The sequence below is a fragment of the Calypte anna genome, chromosome 3 (genome assembly GCF_003957555.1).
Source record: "Calypte anna isolate BGI_N300 chromosome 3, bCalAnn1_v1.p, whole genome shotgun sequence".
Lineage (NCBI taxonomy): Eukaryota > Metazoa > Chordata > Aves > Apodiformes > Trochilidae > Calypte > Calypte anna.
Genome location: NC_044246.1, coordinates 82848779 through 82869018, shown reverse-complemented (window position 1 = coordinate 82869018; position 20240 = coordinate 82848779). Strand labels below are relative to the sequence as shown.

The window sequence follows — 20240 nt, the reverse complement described above, 5'->3', positions numbered from 1 at the left end:
GTCACAGGCTCAGCTCATTCCTGAGCAAGCCAGCAGAGAGATCAGTCCCTCTTGGAGCAATAGCACTGATCCAGGTTAGTCAGCCCTGAGGGCTATAGGCTCAGAGCACTCTTCGTGAGTTTCTGGTGGAACACCTGGTTGGACCTTGGAGCGCCGTGCCCTAAAAGAGGTTTGTCTTGCTACATCTGGTGGAGAATGCGGGCATTTTGATGGAATAAGGAATGGCTGTTTTGAGCCTTCGCAAACTGACTTATGGGACCCTGCATTCCTAGGCTGACCAGGGAGTCACCCCTTGCATTTCCTTCTCCTAGGCCTAAAGATGTTTATGGCTATGGATGTGCAAGACGCAGCACAGTTGCGCGCGGTATTTATACAGCAAACCCGAGCAATGCTGAGGCCGTGGGTTCAAGACTCAGAGCCTCACCCTAACAGTGATGAGCTCTAGTGGTGCAACAAAGGTAGTGCAGTGTCGAGAGAAGCAACCAACCTCTCTGCTGGCTTGCTCAGGACTGAGCCGAGCCTGTGCTTCGAGACTCACCTTTTATTGGCCCCCTAATCCTGCTCATGCGCAGTGGGGGCCCGCCCTAACCAGGCACAGGTGGGCTTAACACAAGCTCACGCCCACTCCCTGGCAATTAGTGGCACCTGGTTGCCTCATTTCACTACATGTTACAGATGATCTGAGATTCTGTGCTCCCCGACTAACAAATTGTGAGTGACCCCAAGGTTGTGCCACAGTTCAGGTGACCCTGAGGAAAGAAAAGAGCACATTGAAATGAGATTGAGTTATGCAATGTTTGAATGCTGCACACAGCTGTGGGAAGTCATTGCCGTATACCTACTGGAGCATAGCCCCAGAAAGCTTCTTTAACTTTAGCTCATATGGCAAAATTCTACTCTAGTTTTATAGTCAAAATGAACAACGTGTTCTTTTCAGGGGTGATGAGTGGGTAGGTCAGAGCTGGATTTGGATCACAATCCCTTGAACAGAACAGTTCTTTACCAACATCTGCAGCGAGTCTAGAAAATGCTCACAACCAATGTAAGTTGCCTTCTGAAATCATGACTCACAGCTCATTTGTCCCTGCTAAATCGGGAGCTCCACTGAAAATCTGCCCACGAGAGAAAGTTCAGTGACCCACTGGAGGACTCATTACGTAATGTTGTGCACAACTGGATTAACAGAGGCAAATCTCACTTCTTAAAAAACAGCTGCACCCATTTTACCCACCACCCCCTCTTCCCCGACCCTACTAATGCACCCACCAGATTAAATGAATTCAATCTAGGACTGAAAGAAAGGTTTTTTACCTTAATAATGTATATACTGGAGGAATTTCTGGCATGCAGTTGGGTTCATCACATTTCTCAGTCTTGGGTCATTGCTGAGGTGACGATGGGGAGAACTGAGCAACTGGGGAAAATGAGGAAGCAGTAATCAAATCAGATATAAGGCAACCTTCAAACGTAAATGGTGATGTTATCTTGTGTTGCTCTTTTGTAAGGAAATATGCAAGGATGTAATATTTGTAAGGATGAAAAATATGCTGGCAGTATTTGTACTGACAATATTACTGTAATGTCCAAGACAGTACTTTAATTCCCTGAGAGGCATTGAAATCACATCTTTTTTTTGAGCGATTGTGTATAATCCATCTCCCTTGGGTGTGGAGAGTCAGTAGGCATTTTCCTGGAGATTTTATGCTATATTATCATAATTGTTTGTTTTAAAGCTGCAGAATGATTTATCTGTGTTAATATTTTCCTTTCGTTGCTTCTCATAGAAACCAACCTTTCTCTTTTTCTACTTCTAGGATCACAGTTACAGCAATGTGTAACATGGACTTCAGCCACTTCCCTCTGGACTCTCAGACGTGTTCTCTGGAGCTAGAAAGCTGTATGTCATATCTGTATTTCTTGCTAGACGTGCTCCATGGCTGGCTGTACACACATAAACTGGACATTTTTTAGATTACAGTCTATTTTAGAGCCTGAAAGAGACATTCACCAGAGTTACTGGGAGTCTTTCTATTGACCTGGTGCTGTAAGACATGGTAATTTGCAGGGAAAGCATCCTTGTATGAATTTTAGTAGATGGCAATTTAAAAATAAACAACCAACAGCAACAGAAATATTGAACATACACTGCTTCTCAGCAGCTTGCTGATGAGAAATCCAGGGGAGAAGTTTTGCTCTGTTCATTTCTTCTGACAGGAGGGTGATGTTTTCAAGAGTCACAGTAAAAAGCTGATTTTAATGATTATTAGTTTTCTCTAAATTTCATCACCAGTGTGTTTTATGTATGTTCCTGCTACCTAGTACACTAATTCTTTCAGATTTTAATTTACAACCTTTAAATATTTCTAGACTTTTTCTTCAAATCACAACTATCCCTTTTGCTTTTATCACTGATAAAAAAGGTAGTTTGAGGTGTCTGTGCTTCCTCCTCCTTCCTCTCAATTCAGGCATTTTACCTATGACTATTTCATTTAATCACAGAATGGTTTGGGTTGGAAGGGACCTTGAAGGTTACCCAGTTCCAACTCCCTGCATGGGCAGAGACACCTCCCACCAGACCAGGTTGCTCAAAGCTCCATCCAGCCTGGCCTTGAACACTTCCAGGGAGGAGACATCCACATCTTTCCTGGGCAACCTCTTCTAGTGTCTTACCATCCTCACTTCAAAAAATTTCTTCCTAGTTTCTAATCCAAATGTACCCTCTTCCAGTTTAAAGCCATTTCCTGAGTTATTATCAGGTAGAAATTATTTGTCTATGGTTTCTGATATGAGATACTCAGGGAAGTGCCATCCTAGCTGTTGTTTCACCAGTGTGGAGTAAAAAGAGGATGGCCTGGATTCTTGTTGCTGTAATGGTACCTCATATGGCAAGATATTTTGAACTAACTGTTGTTTTTCTTCTTCCCTTAAGACGCTTACACTGATGAAGACCTGATGCTGTATTGGAAAAATGGGAATGAATCTCTGAAAACTGATGAAAAGATTTCTTTGTCTCAGTTTTTGATACAAAAATTCCATACGACATCAAGACTGGCTTTCTACAGTAGCACAGGTATGGCCTTTTCTGATATAATGCTATTGCTCAAGCTAATGCTGTAAATTACTTGTGAATGAGCTCTTGGGATTACATGTCACTGAAATGTAGCCTCCATGGTCTGAATGTTATAAATTTTCAAAGATCAGCTCCTCTTTTCACTACCCTTCAGAAATAAAAATTTAAAATCTGTCTCTTTGTGCCTGTCATCCAGGCTCTTCTCACTGCTTGTGGCTTTCCTCCTCTCTCAAAGGTTGGTACAATCGCCTCTACATAAACTTCACTTTACGTCGACACATCTTCTTCTTCTTGCTCCAAACCTACTTTCCTGCCACCCTCATGGTCATGCTGTCCTGGGTGTCTTTCTGGATTGATCACCGAGCAGTTCCTGCCAGAGTCTCTTTGGGTGAGAGCAACTGCAGCAATCCATGACTGCAAGAAAATCTTTGAATGTGAAAGTTTTGGCAGGGAAGGGAACTGTTAATTTTGATGCTTAAAGATGTTGGGCAAGCAAAGGTTGCTTGGAAATATTTTTCTCTCCATGACCATCCATACAATCTCTACACTATTTTGCAGGATTTTATCTGTATCAGTATAAATATATATATACATATATATATTTACAGACGTGTACATATACACATATCCACACACATACGTATGAATATAAACATAAATATATGCATATATGTTTATGAACACACTCACACACATATATCATACAATGGTTTTTGTTAAAAGCTTTTTGAATCCCATAGCCTGAACTGTGGACAAATATTCCTAGAGGTAAAAACATAAAGCCTTTCTTTTTCATTGTTTCATGCAAAACATTGTCTTATTATTGCACATCTTTGTTAACATCACTGGTTTATATCAATTCCTCTTTAACTATGACTAAAAGTCAACACTAGCTTTCCTTCTGGCAGTGCCTGCATCACAGGTTGGTACAGGAAGGAAGTAGGAACCCTTGCCACCACTGGTATTAGCAGATCTGACTAAATAAAACCCTAGAGGTTAAGGAGGGAGTTAAATGTTTTTCCTAGCAAAATGATGCTCCAGTCCTCCTCAAAACAAAACTCATCATGTGCACAGAAGTGCAGGCAGTGGAACAGTTCTGCATTGGCAGGAGAGACAATAACCATAAATTTATTTGGTATCCAACATCTTTTAGAGCATCACATAGAGCATAATTTCTATTTTTTCTTGAGACAAAAGCCTGAAGGGCTGTACCAGGCAGTGGTATTTATTTCTGTTGGTTCTTTCCAGGGATCACCACCGTGCTGACCATGTCCACGATCATCACTGGGGTGAACGCCTCCATGCCCCGTGTTTCCTACATCAAAGCAGTGGATATTTACCTGTGGGTCAGTTTTGTGTTTGTCTTCCTCTCAGTGCTGGAATATGCAGCAGTGAATTACCTGACTACAGTGCAAGAGTGGAAGGAGAGGAAACTCCGGGAGAGGGTGAGAAAAACTTTAGTTTTCTTCATCCATTTACTCCTTTTTTTCCTGCAGTTTATCTCATCTTTATATTGACTATCTTGTGCCTAAAAACTGGAAAACTCTGACACCCATGTGTGTATAATTGGATCTGTTCAGACCACTGCAGCTCAGGCTGAATTGCTAATTCCAGGAAAATAGAATTAGTCTCATTGATCTTCACTGAAACCTCAGAAGAGAGTGTGATCTGAACTGGGGAAGACCACACCCTGGAACTGTGTGAGGATGAGCATCCAATCTGCTACTTCCCTGAAGCTGTCACAATTGCTATGTTGTTAAGCTAGAGGTGCAGTGAATATTTCTAGTTGTTAAGCTAGAGGTGTATTCAGTGAATATTTCTTTCCTCACCCTGCAGTCAACTTTACTGTGAAAATTGTATTCAATGGAAGTAATAGTGGAGATCTTACCCATTGCCAAACACAAATTGCAGCCAGGCAACTTTATGCTTGTACTTTTTAATGTGTTATGGAAGGTCTTCTCCTGCATCCTCAGAGTTTTTCAAGACCTGTCCAGATACAGCCCTTGCTGTCAGCAGGAGATAGGAATAGAGACCACCCAGGGTCCCTTTCTGCCTTAAATTATCCTACAGACCTGTCAGCCCTTCTTTGTAGTTAAATGAAACACCATCACCTTTTGAACACTAAGGCCTGGGACCAATATTTTCAGTACCCACATACCCGGAACGTCACCCTTGCTTACAGATTCTTTACTCCCATTAGGAATTCCTCACGTTAGTTCATGGATAACATTGGTCACCTGCTGCCTTTGGCTCCCAACAAAATTAGTATTAGCCTTGCAGAAGTGCCAAGGCAGACATCATCTTATGATTAGACCATGACATTTCCCTCTCTGAACTACTCTGCTGGTTTCCATGTCCTTCTCTGCCCCTTGCAGGCTGCCTTGAAGTTCAGAATACCTGTCAGCCCAGTACCTTTCCTAGCTGACAGCTCATTTTGGAAAAGTAGATACATTTAAAAATGAAACAAAATTAACAGACTCCTGTGATAAATTTTCTCCTCTCTCCAAGGCCTTCCCAACAACAGTGTGATTCTGGAAAACTACTGGGACAGATCCCAAGTATCTTGATTTACCTATGCCACCATCCTAATCCCCAGCCAAGGCCCAGCAGTTCTTTGCAGTACAAGGCAGAGATGAACTGTGCAAGCACTGTCAGTCCAGTCTCTTACTTGCTGCAATGCTCTGTGGCCTCATAGCCAGTCCTGCTCAGGCTTCCCGTGTCCAAAGAAGATGGCATCTTGACTGTACACGGGAAGTATCAAAAATCCCACTTACTAGGTTTGACTTGACTAGAATAAAACTTTGGGTTTTTCAGAATGTAAAACCTCTTCTCCTTTGTCTTGGAGTGTATTTGGCAGATGAAATGAACCTGAGAGGGTTTGTTGCTGTTCTACTGAGTTTTCAGGAATGTTTTACAACACCCAGTGATGGCATAGTTTGTTATTTATATCATAAATCTGCCCTTTATTGAATCTTGTGCTTTGAATTCTATATTCAGCAAATGCCTTTTTACTAAATGAGGTAAAATATTCTGTCTAGTCTTCAGCATGTGACAGTATTAATTAATCCTCAGTGGCGGCAATGGGAACAGAGATAAAAAGCAGCATTATTTGAGAGGATTGCAGCAAAGGGTAGGCAAACATTCTTGAGGAAGCAGAAGAGACATTTCTCAGTGTAAATGTAGAACTTGTCAGCCAACGATGCTCCCCTATGGAAGACCAAAAAAAAAAAAAAAAAAAAAATCCTAATATAAATATGTTAGGTTGATCAGAGAAGAGATCTATGATGGGTCTACACTGAGAAATTTACTATGCCTGGGACTGAGGCTGCTGGGCATGCAGTACCTAAATCTAAACCTTCTTTCCCTCAAAATCAGAATGACTGCTTTGAACTGCCTGTGGCAAACAGTCCGTGGCCTCTACTTATTCCCAAACCACACACACGGAAACTTTGGGGTAGTCAATGGCCTGGACAAAATTCAGGCCAGAGACATTTCTGACACTCTAACAGTATGTCAGCTGAGCTCTTGTGCCCAGGGAGGCTCTCTGGTGGTGGTTATCAGTGTAGACATGGACTAAAACTTCTGCAGGGGGAAGTTAGATAGCATCCTTCTGCATATATGTGGCTATGTGAAGATGGGTATAATTTAAAACTCTGTGGAGGTGAGTTTCTAAGAGGCCAGGTCCCCTTGTCCATTGGGGTGACTGCCATCACATGTACATGAAGCCCTGGGAACTGTAATTTGACCTGGAGTCTAAGCGTAAATCTGCAGAATTTCTTTCTCTACTGGGTCCTGCAGCAATCAGCTTATTGCTGTGAACTGCTTTCCCTTCCATCCACCCACCATCTCCCAGAGCATCATCAGATAAAGAGTCTGATGTAATTCTTCCCTATGTTTTTGGTTTGGTTTCCTTTTGTTTAGCCTTTTTATTTTTAATTTTTTTTGTTTGAGGTACACCTGCTTAGGATACAGTATGTCTTAAATCCCAACTGCTGTTCAGCTGTAGTTCCATTCAAAAAATTCTTTTGTGATGGGTCTGGAAAGCACTACCATGGTCTAAAGGGGCTATAAATCTGTCATGTCACAATCTCTTGATACCAAATCACTTGGTTATGACTTTAACACAGAAAACATTTCTTAAGTTGATTTTCAGGTTTGCAGTAGACATCTGATATGTTGGTTAAATAATGTGAGGGAAAATCCTTGATTGCAGAGATTTCCAGTGGAATCCTGTAGGTTATACATTCATAAATATATATAATTTTAATACATGAATGAATATTACACGTTCAGGTATATATAAAATTTGTGTATGAACATACATGATGAATACATTCTATACACATATCTATTTAATTGATTTAGGTGACCTTATCTTTGAAATCATGTCCTTGTAAAACCTACATTTCAAAGCTGGGGGAGGAGGGGACTGAAAGCAAAGTATTATTTGAGAATAAGAGGCAGGAACTCCTAGTAGGAAGGAGGTTTTAGAATCCATGTTCATATCATATAAATTTATAATCCAACTGTTGACAAGCTGTCTGGTTCTAGAAAGAAATAACTCTGCTTTTCCAGTGTTCAGCTGTATTTCTTGTTTATGTTCCTAGTCTCCATGTACGTGTGGAATGCCTCATTCGAAAACTATGATGCTGGATGGAAACTACAGTGAATTCGATGCCAACAGCCTGTCAGGATACACAAGAAACCAGATGGTCCCTGAGGAAGAGAAGCAAGAAAAGATAATTGTGCATTTAGCTATAAGCAATGAATCTAATCCATCAAGGAAGAGAGGCCTGAAGGGCCACGTGGGCTTGCGCATCATCCAGAACACTCATGCAATTGATAAATACTCAAGATTAGTGTTCCCAGGCACCTATATATTTTTTAATTTGATATATTGGTCTGTCTTTAGCTAGACGTGCTTGCACAACGATGACTGAAGCAGAAGACATTTACAAAAGTCTCTTTTGTTGGTCCTTTTTCTGTGTAATCTGGATTCAAGGCCAGAAAATGGATTATTTCATTGCTTCTTTGGATGGTAAGGGGGAGAACACATCTCCCAGTGAGCCTTACCATTACCATGCATCAACATGGATGAAACTGCTGTGCTGGCTACTTTCCAGCATGCATCCCAGCTCCTGTTTGCTTTATGACACGTGTAATTTCTCATACTTGAAAACATGTACTCACCATTCACCCAAAAGGTGCTGTATGTTTATTTGGGGTTGATCATGCTGGTGGTGCCTGCTGGGTGATGGACAACCAGAGACAGTGCTCACATGGGCTGTGAGGAACTAGACAAATGCAGCTTCCTGGGGGAGGTGTGAACAGTGCATCTCCTGTAAGGGAAATAAATAAGGCCTTTCCTTTTTAAAATATCTGCTTTTGATCAAGACATTTTATTTTTTCTTTGACATATCAACACCTTATATCTTTCCACTGGTTTATAAAGACCTCCTTTTACATTCTAAATTCTGCTGTCTCTGGACAGGACCTTGATCAATATGATGAGGGCTGTTGGTTGGCCAGGATTGACAGGATTTGGTTAGAGTAGTGCAGGTGATATTTTTGAGCTGGTGGTCTTTTTTTTTTTTTTTTCCAGATTACAAGTTGGAAGTGAGGATGAAGCAGAGCAAAGAAACTCACAGACTCATAGGATATGGCTCACAGGGTACCTGGGTAATGGAACAGGGAGGTTTAGGCATGTGTCCTCCATATAGCTTGAGCACAGCACATGATGTGTAGCTCCTGCCCTCTAAAATGGGAGAGAAAGCTGACGTTCAGCATGTACAGTTGGCACATGGTGAATGGACAGAGTTTCTGAACCATAGCTTTCTCTCTCCAGAAGGAAAAAACAATGTTGAAGGCAGCAATGGTGGTTTTCAAGAGTTTTTCTCATCCTTGTGAGGAAAGGGCAGCTCACAGGGCATGTCAGAGATTTAATGGCCAAGAATAATAAGATGGGATTCAGTGAGACCCTGTCTGGCCTCTGGTTCCAAGGTCAATATAAGTCCTTTGAAGCTGCTGCAGAGCATTGTAACAAACTTCTGTGCCTGGCATTTCATTTTTGATCCTGTGATAGCTCCCTTTCCTTTGCTAACAACACTGACAGCAAAACTCAGATGTAGAAATGTGACAGCAACAAGACAACAGTGTCCAGGTTGGTTTACTCCTCATTTTTAGAAAACACCACGAACTTTGGGCTATGTTGGAGATGATGTTCATCAAAACATTCAATTTCCAAGCTGAGCCACAGCAGGGGGGACAGAACCTGAAGTATGAAGACTGAAGACTGAGGTTAGAAGCTGACTCAATTATGAGATTAAATTATACATCTGACTAGGGTTGAGCCATGAAGGTTCACATAAATTACATGAAGAGAGGAGAAGCAAACAAAAATACTAATAAAACCGTAACAATGTGTTGGCATGTGATTTTTTTGCAGTAATTCTGAGGTACCAAATCTCAAGGAATGTAGAACAGTGGCAGGGAAGTGTCAACTCCAGGCTGTCTACAATACCCAGGTTCTCCCTTGTGCCTCAAATATTGCTGCCTAAGTCACACTGATGGTTGCACTGATGTGCCCCCCTGTCATCAGGTGTTTTAATAACTGCCATGAATGGCAGACTGCCTGGCCACAACCCTGAAAAAATACAGCCCTGAAATCACTGTCAGGAATAGGAGCCAGGGAAGGACAGGGTCTGAAACAAAGGATTGATTGCCCTATATTCCAGCCTGCCACTTCTTTCCTGAGCCACCAGGTTGGTGCATGTACCACACATAGATCCTCTTGGAGCTGGATACTTTTCCCATCATCAGGTGGAGATCTCTACAGTAAAGACACAAAAAATATTAAAGAAATAGCTCACTCATCTTTTGAGAAGTTAAAGCCTGAACATACCAATGTGCAATCTTCAGTATTAGCAGTTTTGAGTGTGGAACAGGAGCCAAGGCTGTGGCCGGCAGCAGGAGAGCAGAGTGCAGAGACCTTTGCAGGGAAGGCAGCAGAGCTGCACCATGAAGTCAGCAGTGAAGGGAGAGAGAAATGGCTCTGGTGCCTCCCCCTCCTTCCTGCATTACCCACAGCATATCCCATTTACCCTCTCAGTGCCTCTTCTCCTCCATCTGGGAAGTGGAGTGGGGAGTAATAAGATTTACCTACCTCCTGAGGTGCCCAGGGGCTTATCTTGCTTACCTACCCTCTGAGGGGAATGGTTGTGGTTTCTGAGCGGGTCACCCAAAGGTTTTTGTCTTAGTTACCACTGAGTTCTTCAAATGTGTCCTCTGAACCAGTCAAGTTCAAAGAAAGTAGGTATCTCCCCTGCCTTATAAAGATAATCAGCCAGGTAATTCCCCCACATTATAATAATAGAATCTTAATGATATTTTAATATATAATTATATTTATATTCATATATTTAACTCTAATGACAATTTAATGATATTAAATGTAGCCCAATAGCCAAAAACTGAGCGCTGGCAATGAATAACTCCTCCTGGAATACAAAAAAAAAAAAAAAAAGTCCTAGTGCTTTACTTTGCAATTTTTTTCTATTACATCTCCTGTTCCCTTAGGACTGAAATGGTGACAAAGACAGTCCTTTAGATTCTATCAACTTTGTACCAGCCCTGTCTATAGTTTAAATGCTGGCTAATAAATATCTTATGGGGAGGCTACCCTACTGGTGTTTTATAGGCATGTGTAGATGACTGATAGAGATTTATGTCTGTTTCTACCAGACACAATTATACAGCCTATAAAACCATCAAGGGGAGTATTTTTCCATTACAGGAAAGTATTTTAGGCACCACTTAGACTAGTTATTCATTAAAACAATAGATGAAAATTATAGAGGCAAATAAACCCAAGACATCTATTTCAGGCAGTGCGTGCATTGTATTTTTTCTGCTTAAAGAGGAGAGAAGCCAGGCCTGAAGCTTGAACAAATACTTGAAGTGAGGTATTGAAAAAGTATTTCACCTTTGATCTCCCTTGGGTTACAAGGGACTCCATGAGCACTGTCAAACTTCTAGTTGCAAGATCCAAGCAATGTTTCAAGAAATAGTGCTTGAAGCCAGGCTCTGAATCCTCTTTTATGGACACAACCCAATTCTGTGAAGCACTGAGCATCTGGACAATTAGCCTACTGCAGGATGGGATTTTTGGAAGTGCACAAGGGGCTTGGGCACATGAGGTCTACTGAAGAATACACCTTAGTTGAATATCCCGGTCCAGTTGAGAAGAGAGAAAATTTCAGCTCCTCTCCTTCTGCATCTGGTTTTGTTGTACTTTTACTTACCTCTAACAAAATCTTGTCTTTGAAAGAAAGGAACTCTATTATTATTATATTACACTTATCTGCAGTTGGCATATAACAAAGGAAGACACTGGGGCATATACTTATGTTAAATAGTGTACACATGTGAACCTGTAATGTCTTGTATGTAAATTACCATTTATTACGCCCAGAACACTTACTGTTTTGAACTGAAAAAAGAAAAGGTTCTTACTGCCAGACAATGGTGAAGAAATGAGGTACTGGCAAAAATTAATCTCTCATATTTACCTTCTGAAATAAGGGGTGTGAAGAAGTTTGCAAGGAAGGCTGATGCTAAACTGGTTGTACAATGGGTACAAACCACTGTGCTGATCACTGCAATCGAACCTGGTAATAAAATAACAGATGGAAAGGGTGGAAAAGAGTCCATTTCATGATGCAAACTTTAAAATGTGGTTTTAATACTGTTTGGGGATCTGTTGCCATGAGCTAATAGCCAGGGGGATAGGATTTGAATAAACACCTCATTTGCAATTGATCTTAAAAAAAAGCATCTCAAAAGGTAGAAGAAATGTAGCAGCAGTATGCAAGTTCTTTGAAGTATGGAAAGCTCCTTGGGAAAACTGAGCTGTTAATTACAGCTATAAGCTACAGAGACCTTTTCTGCAAACTGCAGCCCACAACTAAAGAAATTTTAATAATTACTTTACACTTAAAGGCACATTTTTAAAAGCCCAAATGTCAGGTGTATATCTCAATCTCCACTTGACTAGAACTTCTCATTTGATTCCCTCTTTGTGCCTTTGAAAAGATTGTCTCCACGCTTACCAGTGGAAGATAAAACTGGTAAGATCCTGGCTGCCTGAGCTCAGCTATTATCCCTAAAGCAGACAATGGGACTAAAGTAAATGTGCACAGGGAAGGCTGATACCCAGACCATGGAATAATAGCTATTGTCTGTCAGATTGCCACAATGGAAAGATTACAGCAAGGTGCAGTCTAAGTCGGTAAGATACTGCCTGCAGAAATTTAAAGAACAGTGGGGAAAAAAATAAAAAGGTATTTAAAAAAAAACAAAGACTTTAGCACTATTAAAACTAAAATGTAATCCAGTCTCATGCTAAGCTGATTAATTCCTTTGCAAAAATGACATTTGAAATAATGTATCGGGGTCATTACTTTCCTGGCCAGAGGAATTACCATTCCAGATGAAGCAGGAAGGATTTCAGGGGCGATCCCCGTGCCTGTGGCAGCCCTGGGCAGAGGCCCCTCCACACCAATACAAGGAGATGTGCAGACCAAAGGTGTCCTCTCACCTCCTGGCTCATCCTGCCAGCACCACAGAGAGGGGGGGCTGTGCCATCACCATGCCACTAATGGTGTCCCCCAGCCCTCTCTTCGCAAGGGACCCCTGAACCATCAAAGCCCTGAGTTGCTTGCTGCTCAGAGTAAGCAGCGAAGCTCTTAGTGGATAATTTGATGCCTGATTTTTAAGATTTCCTGCCTTTGAGGAAATGTGTAAGGCTCATCTTGGCCAGTTGTCCGAATTGGACTTGTCCCACATGTCTTTTAGGGGTCTCTGAGTGTGGATCTGCACACCTGCAACCATAGAAATCAGCTTAGGGAAAGTGCCTGGCAACTCGATCTGTGCAAAATACATATAAATAATGTGAAAAAGATAGAAAAAGATTTTACTGCTTTACTTGTCACATAGATTTATAGAAGAAAATTGTGTGTTTAGCTTAGAGGGGATTCAGAGAGGGAAATGAAAGGACAAGTTAATTGTAGTGACAGTTTGAGTTACTTGAACAAATGTATTTCGGGAAAGGGGACAGAACATTAGAGCCGTAAAAATCTCTGGTCTCAGGGCTCTTTCCATTTCTCCTAGATTTTTATTAGGGTCCAAATTAATTTCAACCATGAAATTTTAAAACTTTCTTATTAAGGCACATAATGACCACATTTTATAGGTACAGATACTAAGGAGAACCTTAGTGCTGGGCACAGATTTTACTTGGAAGCTGCTGCAATTACAAATAGTGCTCTTTTTCATTTAGGGTTTCAGGAGCATGTCATTCCACAAAATGGGAAAGGCATTGTTACTCAGCCATTAGGGAGAGGCAAGAGACTCTCCAGGGAGCAGGACAAGGAAAAGACATTATCCTTTGCACCAAATAGTTGCCTTGGCATCTAATACACATTGTCAGGCAGCTTGGGTGTGGCACTGAGGAGGACTTTGTGAAGTGGTGTTGGGAGGAGAGGAAACTCCAGCCTGGACCAGACCTGGAGACAGTAGCCAGCTGGGATGGTCTTTGCCTTAACCATCCCCCCCCCAGGTGAGATGGTGACACAGACACAAGCTGCCACCCTGGGGAAAGTGACACAGAATGTTTCCTCAGGGCTTGGTCCCATGTATTCTGCCTCTATGAGTCCCTTTCTTGCAGGGTCAGTGTCTGCTGCCTCAGACAGCTCTGATCTGCCTCAGGATTATGCTTTGAAGGAAACATTTCTCTGAGGCTGAGGCTGGGGTCTCTTGCATCAAAGGACTGGTTAGTCTGGAGAGGGGCTGGTGTATGGCAAAGACAGCCAAAGAAAGGCTTGAAATGGGAGGCCCTGCTAATTACTTGGGGCCAAATACTCTGTCCCAGGCTTTTGGGCACCAAAAATGTGCCCAAAAAGTGACAGAGGGAATTAAAACTGTGCAATTTTGAGCTGAGCTGCTAAATGGAAATGCACTGCACTCACCACCACTCACACTGAGTGAGCCCCCAGTCTCACTGCTTACAAAGTAGGAGCTCTGTGGGTGTTGTTCTTTACCTCACTAGCAGGCACAGGAATGCCTGGTACTCACCAGTGATGCTCCCCAGCAGCAATGCTGCCCATCAGCTCAGCCTCCCACAGAAGGGCTCTCCCTTTCTCCTGTCCTCCCTTGTGCAGTGCTTAGCAGGACATGGCTTCCCTGAAAAAGAGAAAAAAACAGGGAAAAGGAAAAAAAGTCCCCTCACAAATGTAAGTATTCTTGTGATTGTGCCAAAGGCAATATTTTGCCAACCCATTAGCTGTTCCTCACTTCTCCAGCTTGTCATTAATCGTGGCTGTAATATTTGCACTTTCTCTTCCTTAGTCCTCTGGCAGCTGATGTAAAAATTACAGCACATCAGTATCCTTCCCCTGTCTCAGCTGGTGACAAAAGCCATGAAAAAGGTAGCTAACAGGTCCCATGCAAACCATCTTTGTACTGGTGCTCTGCTAAAGAAGGAAACTATTGAAGTTGTCGTACAAGTACAAACTCTACCTGTAAAATGATTTTCTTATTGTATAAATCTAGTAAACAAATTAGTGAAGCAGTTTAATTGATAGGTACAAATGAAACAAAATAATACTCTGATTTCACAGAGGAAGGAGCACCCTCAGGAAGATGTCAGAGGCTCACACTCACTGCAGGTATCAAGCAAACATGGTACCTGTGCATGGCATGCAGCTGTGATGGGTCTGGCCTTACCAGCTGGAGGGCACAGGTCCAGGAGGACCCCCAATGCACCCAGGACTGGAGCAGCCACTCTGGAGGCACCTTAGGTCCAAAGTTTCATTCCTCAGTCTCTCTATCCCATGCTGCCTGTCTTCCACCTAACCCCTAAAATGTTTTTTATTGCTTCTGGGCATGTCTATTCCCAGTACAGAGGCAGCCTTGCAGCCTCATGGCCACCCCAAGGTGTGCCCCAGGTCCCTGGCTCTGCTGGTTTGGAGCTGAGTGCCTTGATGTTAATTTCTAATGAGCCTTCAGACTGTCTGTCAGGTCCTGCTCAACACCGTGGTCTTAAGCTGTGCCTGGTGTCATTTCCCAGCTGCCTCCATGACCCTGGGTGTGCCAAATGTGCAGGAAATGGACACAAAGTCTTCTCATGCATTTGCTGCCAAGCAGACACCTCTCCAAGCATATCCTGGGGTCTACTCTGGTCACTGTATCTGCTTCTCATAAGGCTGCAAGAGGAGATCAGCAATAACCAAGAAAAAAACGATGGGAGAAGAGAAAAAGAGGCTCAAAAATGTTTCTCCAGGGATGTTTCATTGAGATTCAACCCAGCTCTTGCACTGAAACCTTTCTGGCTAGGGAAGGGTAGACATGGTGTACATCCTCACCACCAGGAAAAGGCCACTGTGCCAAGTGCTGCTGCAGTAGCCAGGCAAAGCTGGCCCAGATGGGCTGTGAGGTGGCCAGCCAGCTCCCACACCTAAAGGCAGCATCTACTGCACTTAAATTATTTTTGACAGATGCTCGTGCAGCCTGCTCTTGAAACCCTGCCATCCCATGGCCTCCTCAGGTACTTTATACCGGTAAAGTAGGTATAAAATTAGGAAGTGTTCACTGCTAGCCAGGCTGGATACCCCTTGCTGTGAGTTGGGTCTGTTACACCTTGTGTTACCTGCAGCAGAGATAAAGGAAAAATGTCCCTAAGTCTGTGCAGAAATCTATCAGGTTTCCTCTGCTCTTCATTTCTGTGGGCTGGATGACCTCCACTCTCTCTGTTACCCTCCTAGAAGACCCTTAGTTTGTTGACAAAAAATCTTCACAGCAACCTTACTTCAATCAAAGCCATATGGGCCCTGATTGCTTCCACCATTTCTTTCTGTGGAAGAAGCAGCATGGTTTGAGGTTGTAATTGGATTTTATTTTTTTTTTTTGTGTATATGTTTTTCAGCTATTTCATTAAATGTCTCATTATATCACACAGAGGTGATAACTCAGCCATGAGCCACATCTCTACCTTTTCCATCCCCCCTTCTAAGATTGCCTGGCAGCCCAAAAGTGACTAGTTTGGAACATTAACAAAAACTCTACAGGGCAACATAAATCCCTCTCTCCTAACTTTATCATCAATAAACTAATGCATCCCATACATGCACAGAGTGCTCTTCCATGCCTCATGCACTCACTGCACACTTTGGCTACTGCCATGGTGGCAAAGAATGCCAGACTCACCCCCTATACTCCCAAGGAGAACTTTCACAGGATGTGTCTCTTTTATCAGCTCCATTCTCCAGTGGGGAGGCTTTGATGAGCTGAGGGCATGTCCTGCAGCCAGGCAGTGGAGAGGCAGGAGGGAGGCTAAGGCTGAGCCCCCTGCCCTGCCCTGCACACTCCTGGGCACTGAGTTGGAAAGCTGCGCCCTGTGCGTGTCTGAGATCTGGATAAGTGCACTTTGATATTACATCTAATGTAATAAATCAGTTAAATGCCCCTAGCCCAGGGAGAGCAGCATGTTAATAAACAGTCGTTACCAGCAGCTGACAGTTGGTTGGCACGGATTAATTCCTAATGAAGAAAAAAACTCTTTATGTAATGTAATGCTTCTGGCTGGGGATCAAGGGTTGCAATCATCCACCCACAGCAGACCTTTAAATCCGGCTTTGTTCCACTGCAGGAAAAATAGACACACACATACACACACACACACAAAAAATCTGTTATTTTTTTAAAGGTTATGATTCAGCCAGCGTCACTCGAATCCTAATTCCAGGAGTGCTGAGCTTGTTTTCTAAAGAGCACAATATGCTGCACCATATCCTGGTGATGCAGAAGTGGTGGAGGAGGCAGTATGGGGCGGGAGAGAGGCACCGTGCGGACCCTGTGCCCTGGAGAGAGAGGAGGTGGCCTTGCACAGCCCAGGGCATGCCAGGGCTCTCCTCTCTGACAGGATGATGCTGGCCACAGCCATGGGTGTTTGGGGCTATCTGGTGGGTGTCAGGGAATGCTGGGTTTCATGGAGTCACCCAGGGAAGTGTGAGCGGAAGGGGTGCAACTGTAGGGGGCTGTGCTCGCCTGTGGGGATGGGGCTTTCACCTTCCAACAGACACGGGGAAAATGGCTGTGAAAAGCAAGAGGTCAAACCCAGCTTTAGCAGCAGGGATTTTGGCAGAGGACTGTGCAGCTGCTCAGGCTCTGGCATCTGGTGCTGTGGCACAGACGGAGGCTTTCACCTTTGCAGCCATCAGGAAGCTCCTGGGGCCTTTATTTCCACTTGCAAGAGAGCAATGCGTTTCTCACTGACTCACTTTCTTCTCCCTCCCTTAAGATGTTCTTTGAGATGAGGCTTTAGGAGCTGATTTCTGGGCTCCTCTGCAGGTTTCTCCAGGCTGTGCCAGTGTCAGCCTTGCAGGAGGGTGTTACAGTCTGAGGTAACATCAAAATTAATGTTTGGTTTGGATCCATAGAACAAAGTCCACCCATAGAAAGGTCGAGTGCAAGCAGATTTTGACAGCTGACACAGGCAAAAATATAGAGCCAGGGAAAAGAGTGAGAGAGGAAAAGAAGATATAAGAGAGAGAAAAAAGTGTTAATAAAGTGGTAAGAAAGAATGAGAGAGAAAAATGAAGAAAAAGGGTAAGAAAATGGGAAGAACGAGAGAGAGAGAGAGTCACCACCAGGGGTCCAGCTGTCACACAGGGGGACTTAGAGAGCCACCTGTACACACCCCAGCAGAGGGTCTGAGATACTCTCCCAAAGCCATGAGATCAAAACCAGAACTCACTGGAAGACCAAATCCACAGAAATGTCAATAAATAGTGTCAATACTTTACCAGTAAAGAAGAAAAATTGCTGGGGGTATCTTGGGACCAAAGGGTACTGACACAATAAAACTGACTTACACACAAAAAAGAGATTCATACTTGTTAGGACTGGTTTTTTTACTATACTTAATTGTACTCATGATCTGATAGAAATCTTTCTAATGATTTATTGATGATCTCACAGGAAAATTTTGGAAGGAATTTTACAGTTATGGCTTAAAGAAAGAATTACTCCATTTCATATTTTACTAATCTTTCTATGAGCATTTTGTACTTCACCATATCCTGACTTACACAAAATAAATGTGCATATATTAGGAGAAGCACCACAAGCCCTGACACGAGAACAGAAGAGAATGAGACACTCACCTCCTGAGCAGTGTGAGTCCTCAGCAGGTAAAATGGCACTTCTCAGATGCTGGGCTTTTTGTTTGTCTCCTTTCCGTTTTGCCTCACTTTTCCAAGCTGCCGAAAGCAGATTAAATCTGTAAGAGTTGTGAGAACAAAGTAAGCTCTGTGCAGGCAGAAGACTTCAAACAGGGAGAAATGCTGGCAGCAGAGATACTGTCATAGGCAGGGACTTCAAAAGAGTCCCAGCAGGTGATTAACTTTGCAAGTAATCAGTGCAGCTGGAGTGAGGCCCAGAGGCTACATGAGAGGGGCTGAGCAATGGTAGAACCAGAGGAAGTGGTCTGGAGTTACATCAGGGGAGGTTTAGAGTAGATTTGAGTATGAAATTCTTTACCAAGAGAGTAGTTAGGAGTTGGAATGGGCTGCCCAGGGAAGTGGTAGAATCACCATTCCTGGAAGTATTGGAAAAACATGGAGACAGCGTGCTTCAGGGCATGCTCTAGTGGGTGATGCAGATATTGATAAAGATATATTTTATTTGGGGGGGGAGAGAACGTTGACAGTTAGACATGGTGATCTTAGAGGTCTTTTCCAACAATTCTGTGATTTCATGAACTCTGCTAATTTCTATCCAAGTGATTCCTTTGAGTTTTTGCCCTTCCCCCTACAGGAAGAGTGCTGTGCTTGTGCCTGAGAGCATCATGTGGCCCCTAAGGTCTTCCCATCCGCTGCCTCTCTGAGCCTTTTTCACACAGGTTTTGTACCAGCATGGTTCATGAGCAGCTTTATGCTTCTCAGAACAAAGCAAAATCCAGCTTCTTTTTACCCATGGGCTACTCTGTGTGTGCTGTAATGGAACTTGCAGGCCAAATTTATAACCAGCAAAAAATTTGCCACATCAACACAAAGTGTGCAATGAGATGAAAACATTTGGTTGGTTCTTGACATCAGAGATGGAGCAGCCCCCTTAGGTCATCTTAATCATCTCTCAAAAATGCTGAGTATTTTCTAATACTTTGTCTGCACTATGAAAGAAGTTACTGTAAAAGGGATGCCAGACAGAGAATTGTTAATGGCTGTTTTGGCTCTGGCACACTGGACAATGCTTTAACAAACAGAGAGATGAGCTCTTTCAGGGAGCTGCAGAAGTCCTGTGAAAAAATGATGTACAGAATAATAACCACCATTTTTTTCCTTTCCTTTAGAAAGAAAGGCAAAAAAAGAACAGACAAAGTTTTGCAGAAGTGCCAGCATATTCTTGGGCTGTGGGGTTTTAAAAGAATTAAGTCTTTAAAAAAAGTTCACTGGTTTTTTTTTTTTCAATCTCCAAATATGCTGCTTCTTTCTTATTTCTTCTCCAGTTTGGTTTTTGTTGGGTGTTTTTGTTTGTTTGTTTTGTGTTTTTAATTTCCTTGATCAGCCTTGCTATCAAAAGAAGCTAGGAAAACGAAGGGAGTGAGCAAAAGAAGAAGTTTGGAAGGCTTGCAGAAATCTTTTAATGGAGAGAGAAGATTCTGGGGTTTTCTTGCTCAGTTTTTTGTTTATTTGGTTGTTGTTTTTTGGTTTTTTTAACAGTGGAGAAGCATCATTCTGGGGGGTAGTGTAGCACATCACACACTGGCAGCTGCTGATAATGTGTGTGCTGGAACTTTGTAGGCATACAGGGCAGTTCTTCCACATTTCCCTCTTCTGTGCCAGGCTCCTAGATATGTCTCCACCATTCCTTTTTCTCTCTGCTAGATATACAGTGATACTGCCCGGGGTCCACTGTAGACTGGGGGCAGCAGGTTTGTCCCATAGGATTCTCCTCTTATGCAAGGAAGTCTTCAGTGCAATGGCCCAAAAGAAACACAACTCCTTCCTCTGTCATGGTAGGCACAGGGGAGCAGAGCATCACCACGAAGGAGAACTCGCAGCAGTGGGCACACTCAGGAACCCACTCAGACACCTCAAGCCTCTTGGGCACAGTT

At 42.9% G+C, this 20240-nt stretch overlaps 1 protein-coding gene across 1 annotated transcript in view; it reads left to right on the top strand.

Annotated features, from left to right (window-relative positions):
* Window positions 1-7986, top strand: part of LOC103529920 (gamma-aminobutyric acid receptor subunit rho-2) — a 32375-nt gene extending 24389 nt beyond the window's left edge. Inside the window, exons 5-9 of the mRNA XM_030447482.1 lie at window positions 1815-1897; window positions 2930-3070; window positions 3306-3458; window positions 4319-4515; window positions 7678-7986. Coding sequence (XP_030303342.1) covers window positions 1815-1897; window positions 2930-3070; window positions 3306-3458; window positions 4319-4515; window positions 7678-7986 — 883 coding nt within the window. The remainder of the gene's footprint in view (window positions 1-1814; window positions 1898-2929; window positions 3071-3305; window positions 3459-4318; window positions 4516-7677) is intronic.
* Window positions 7987-20240: the final 12254 nt, after the last annotated feature.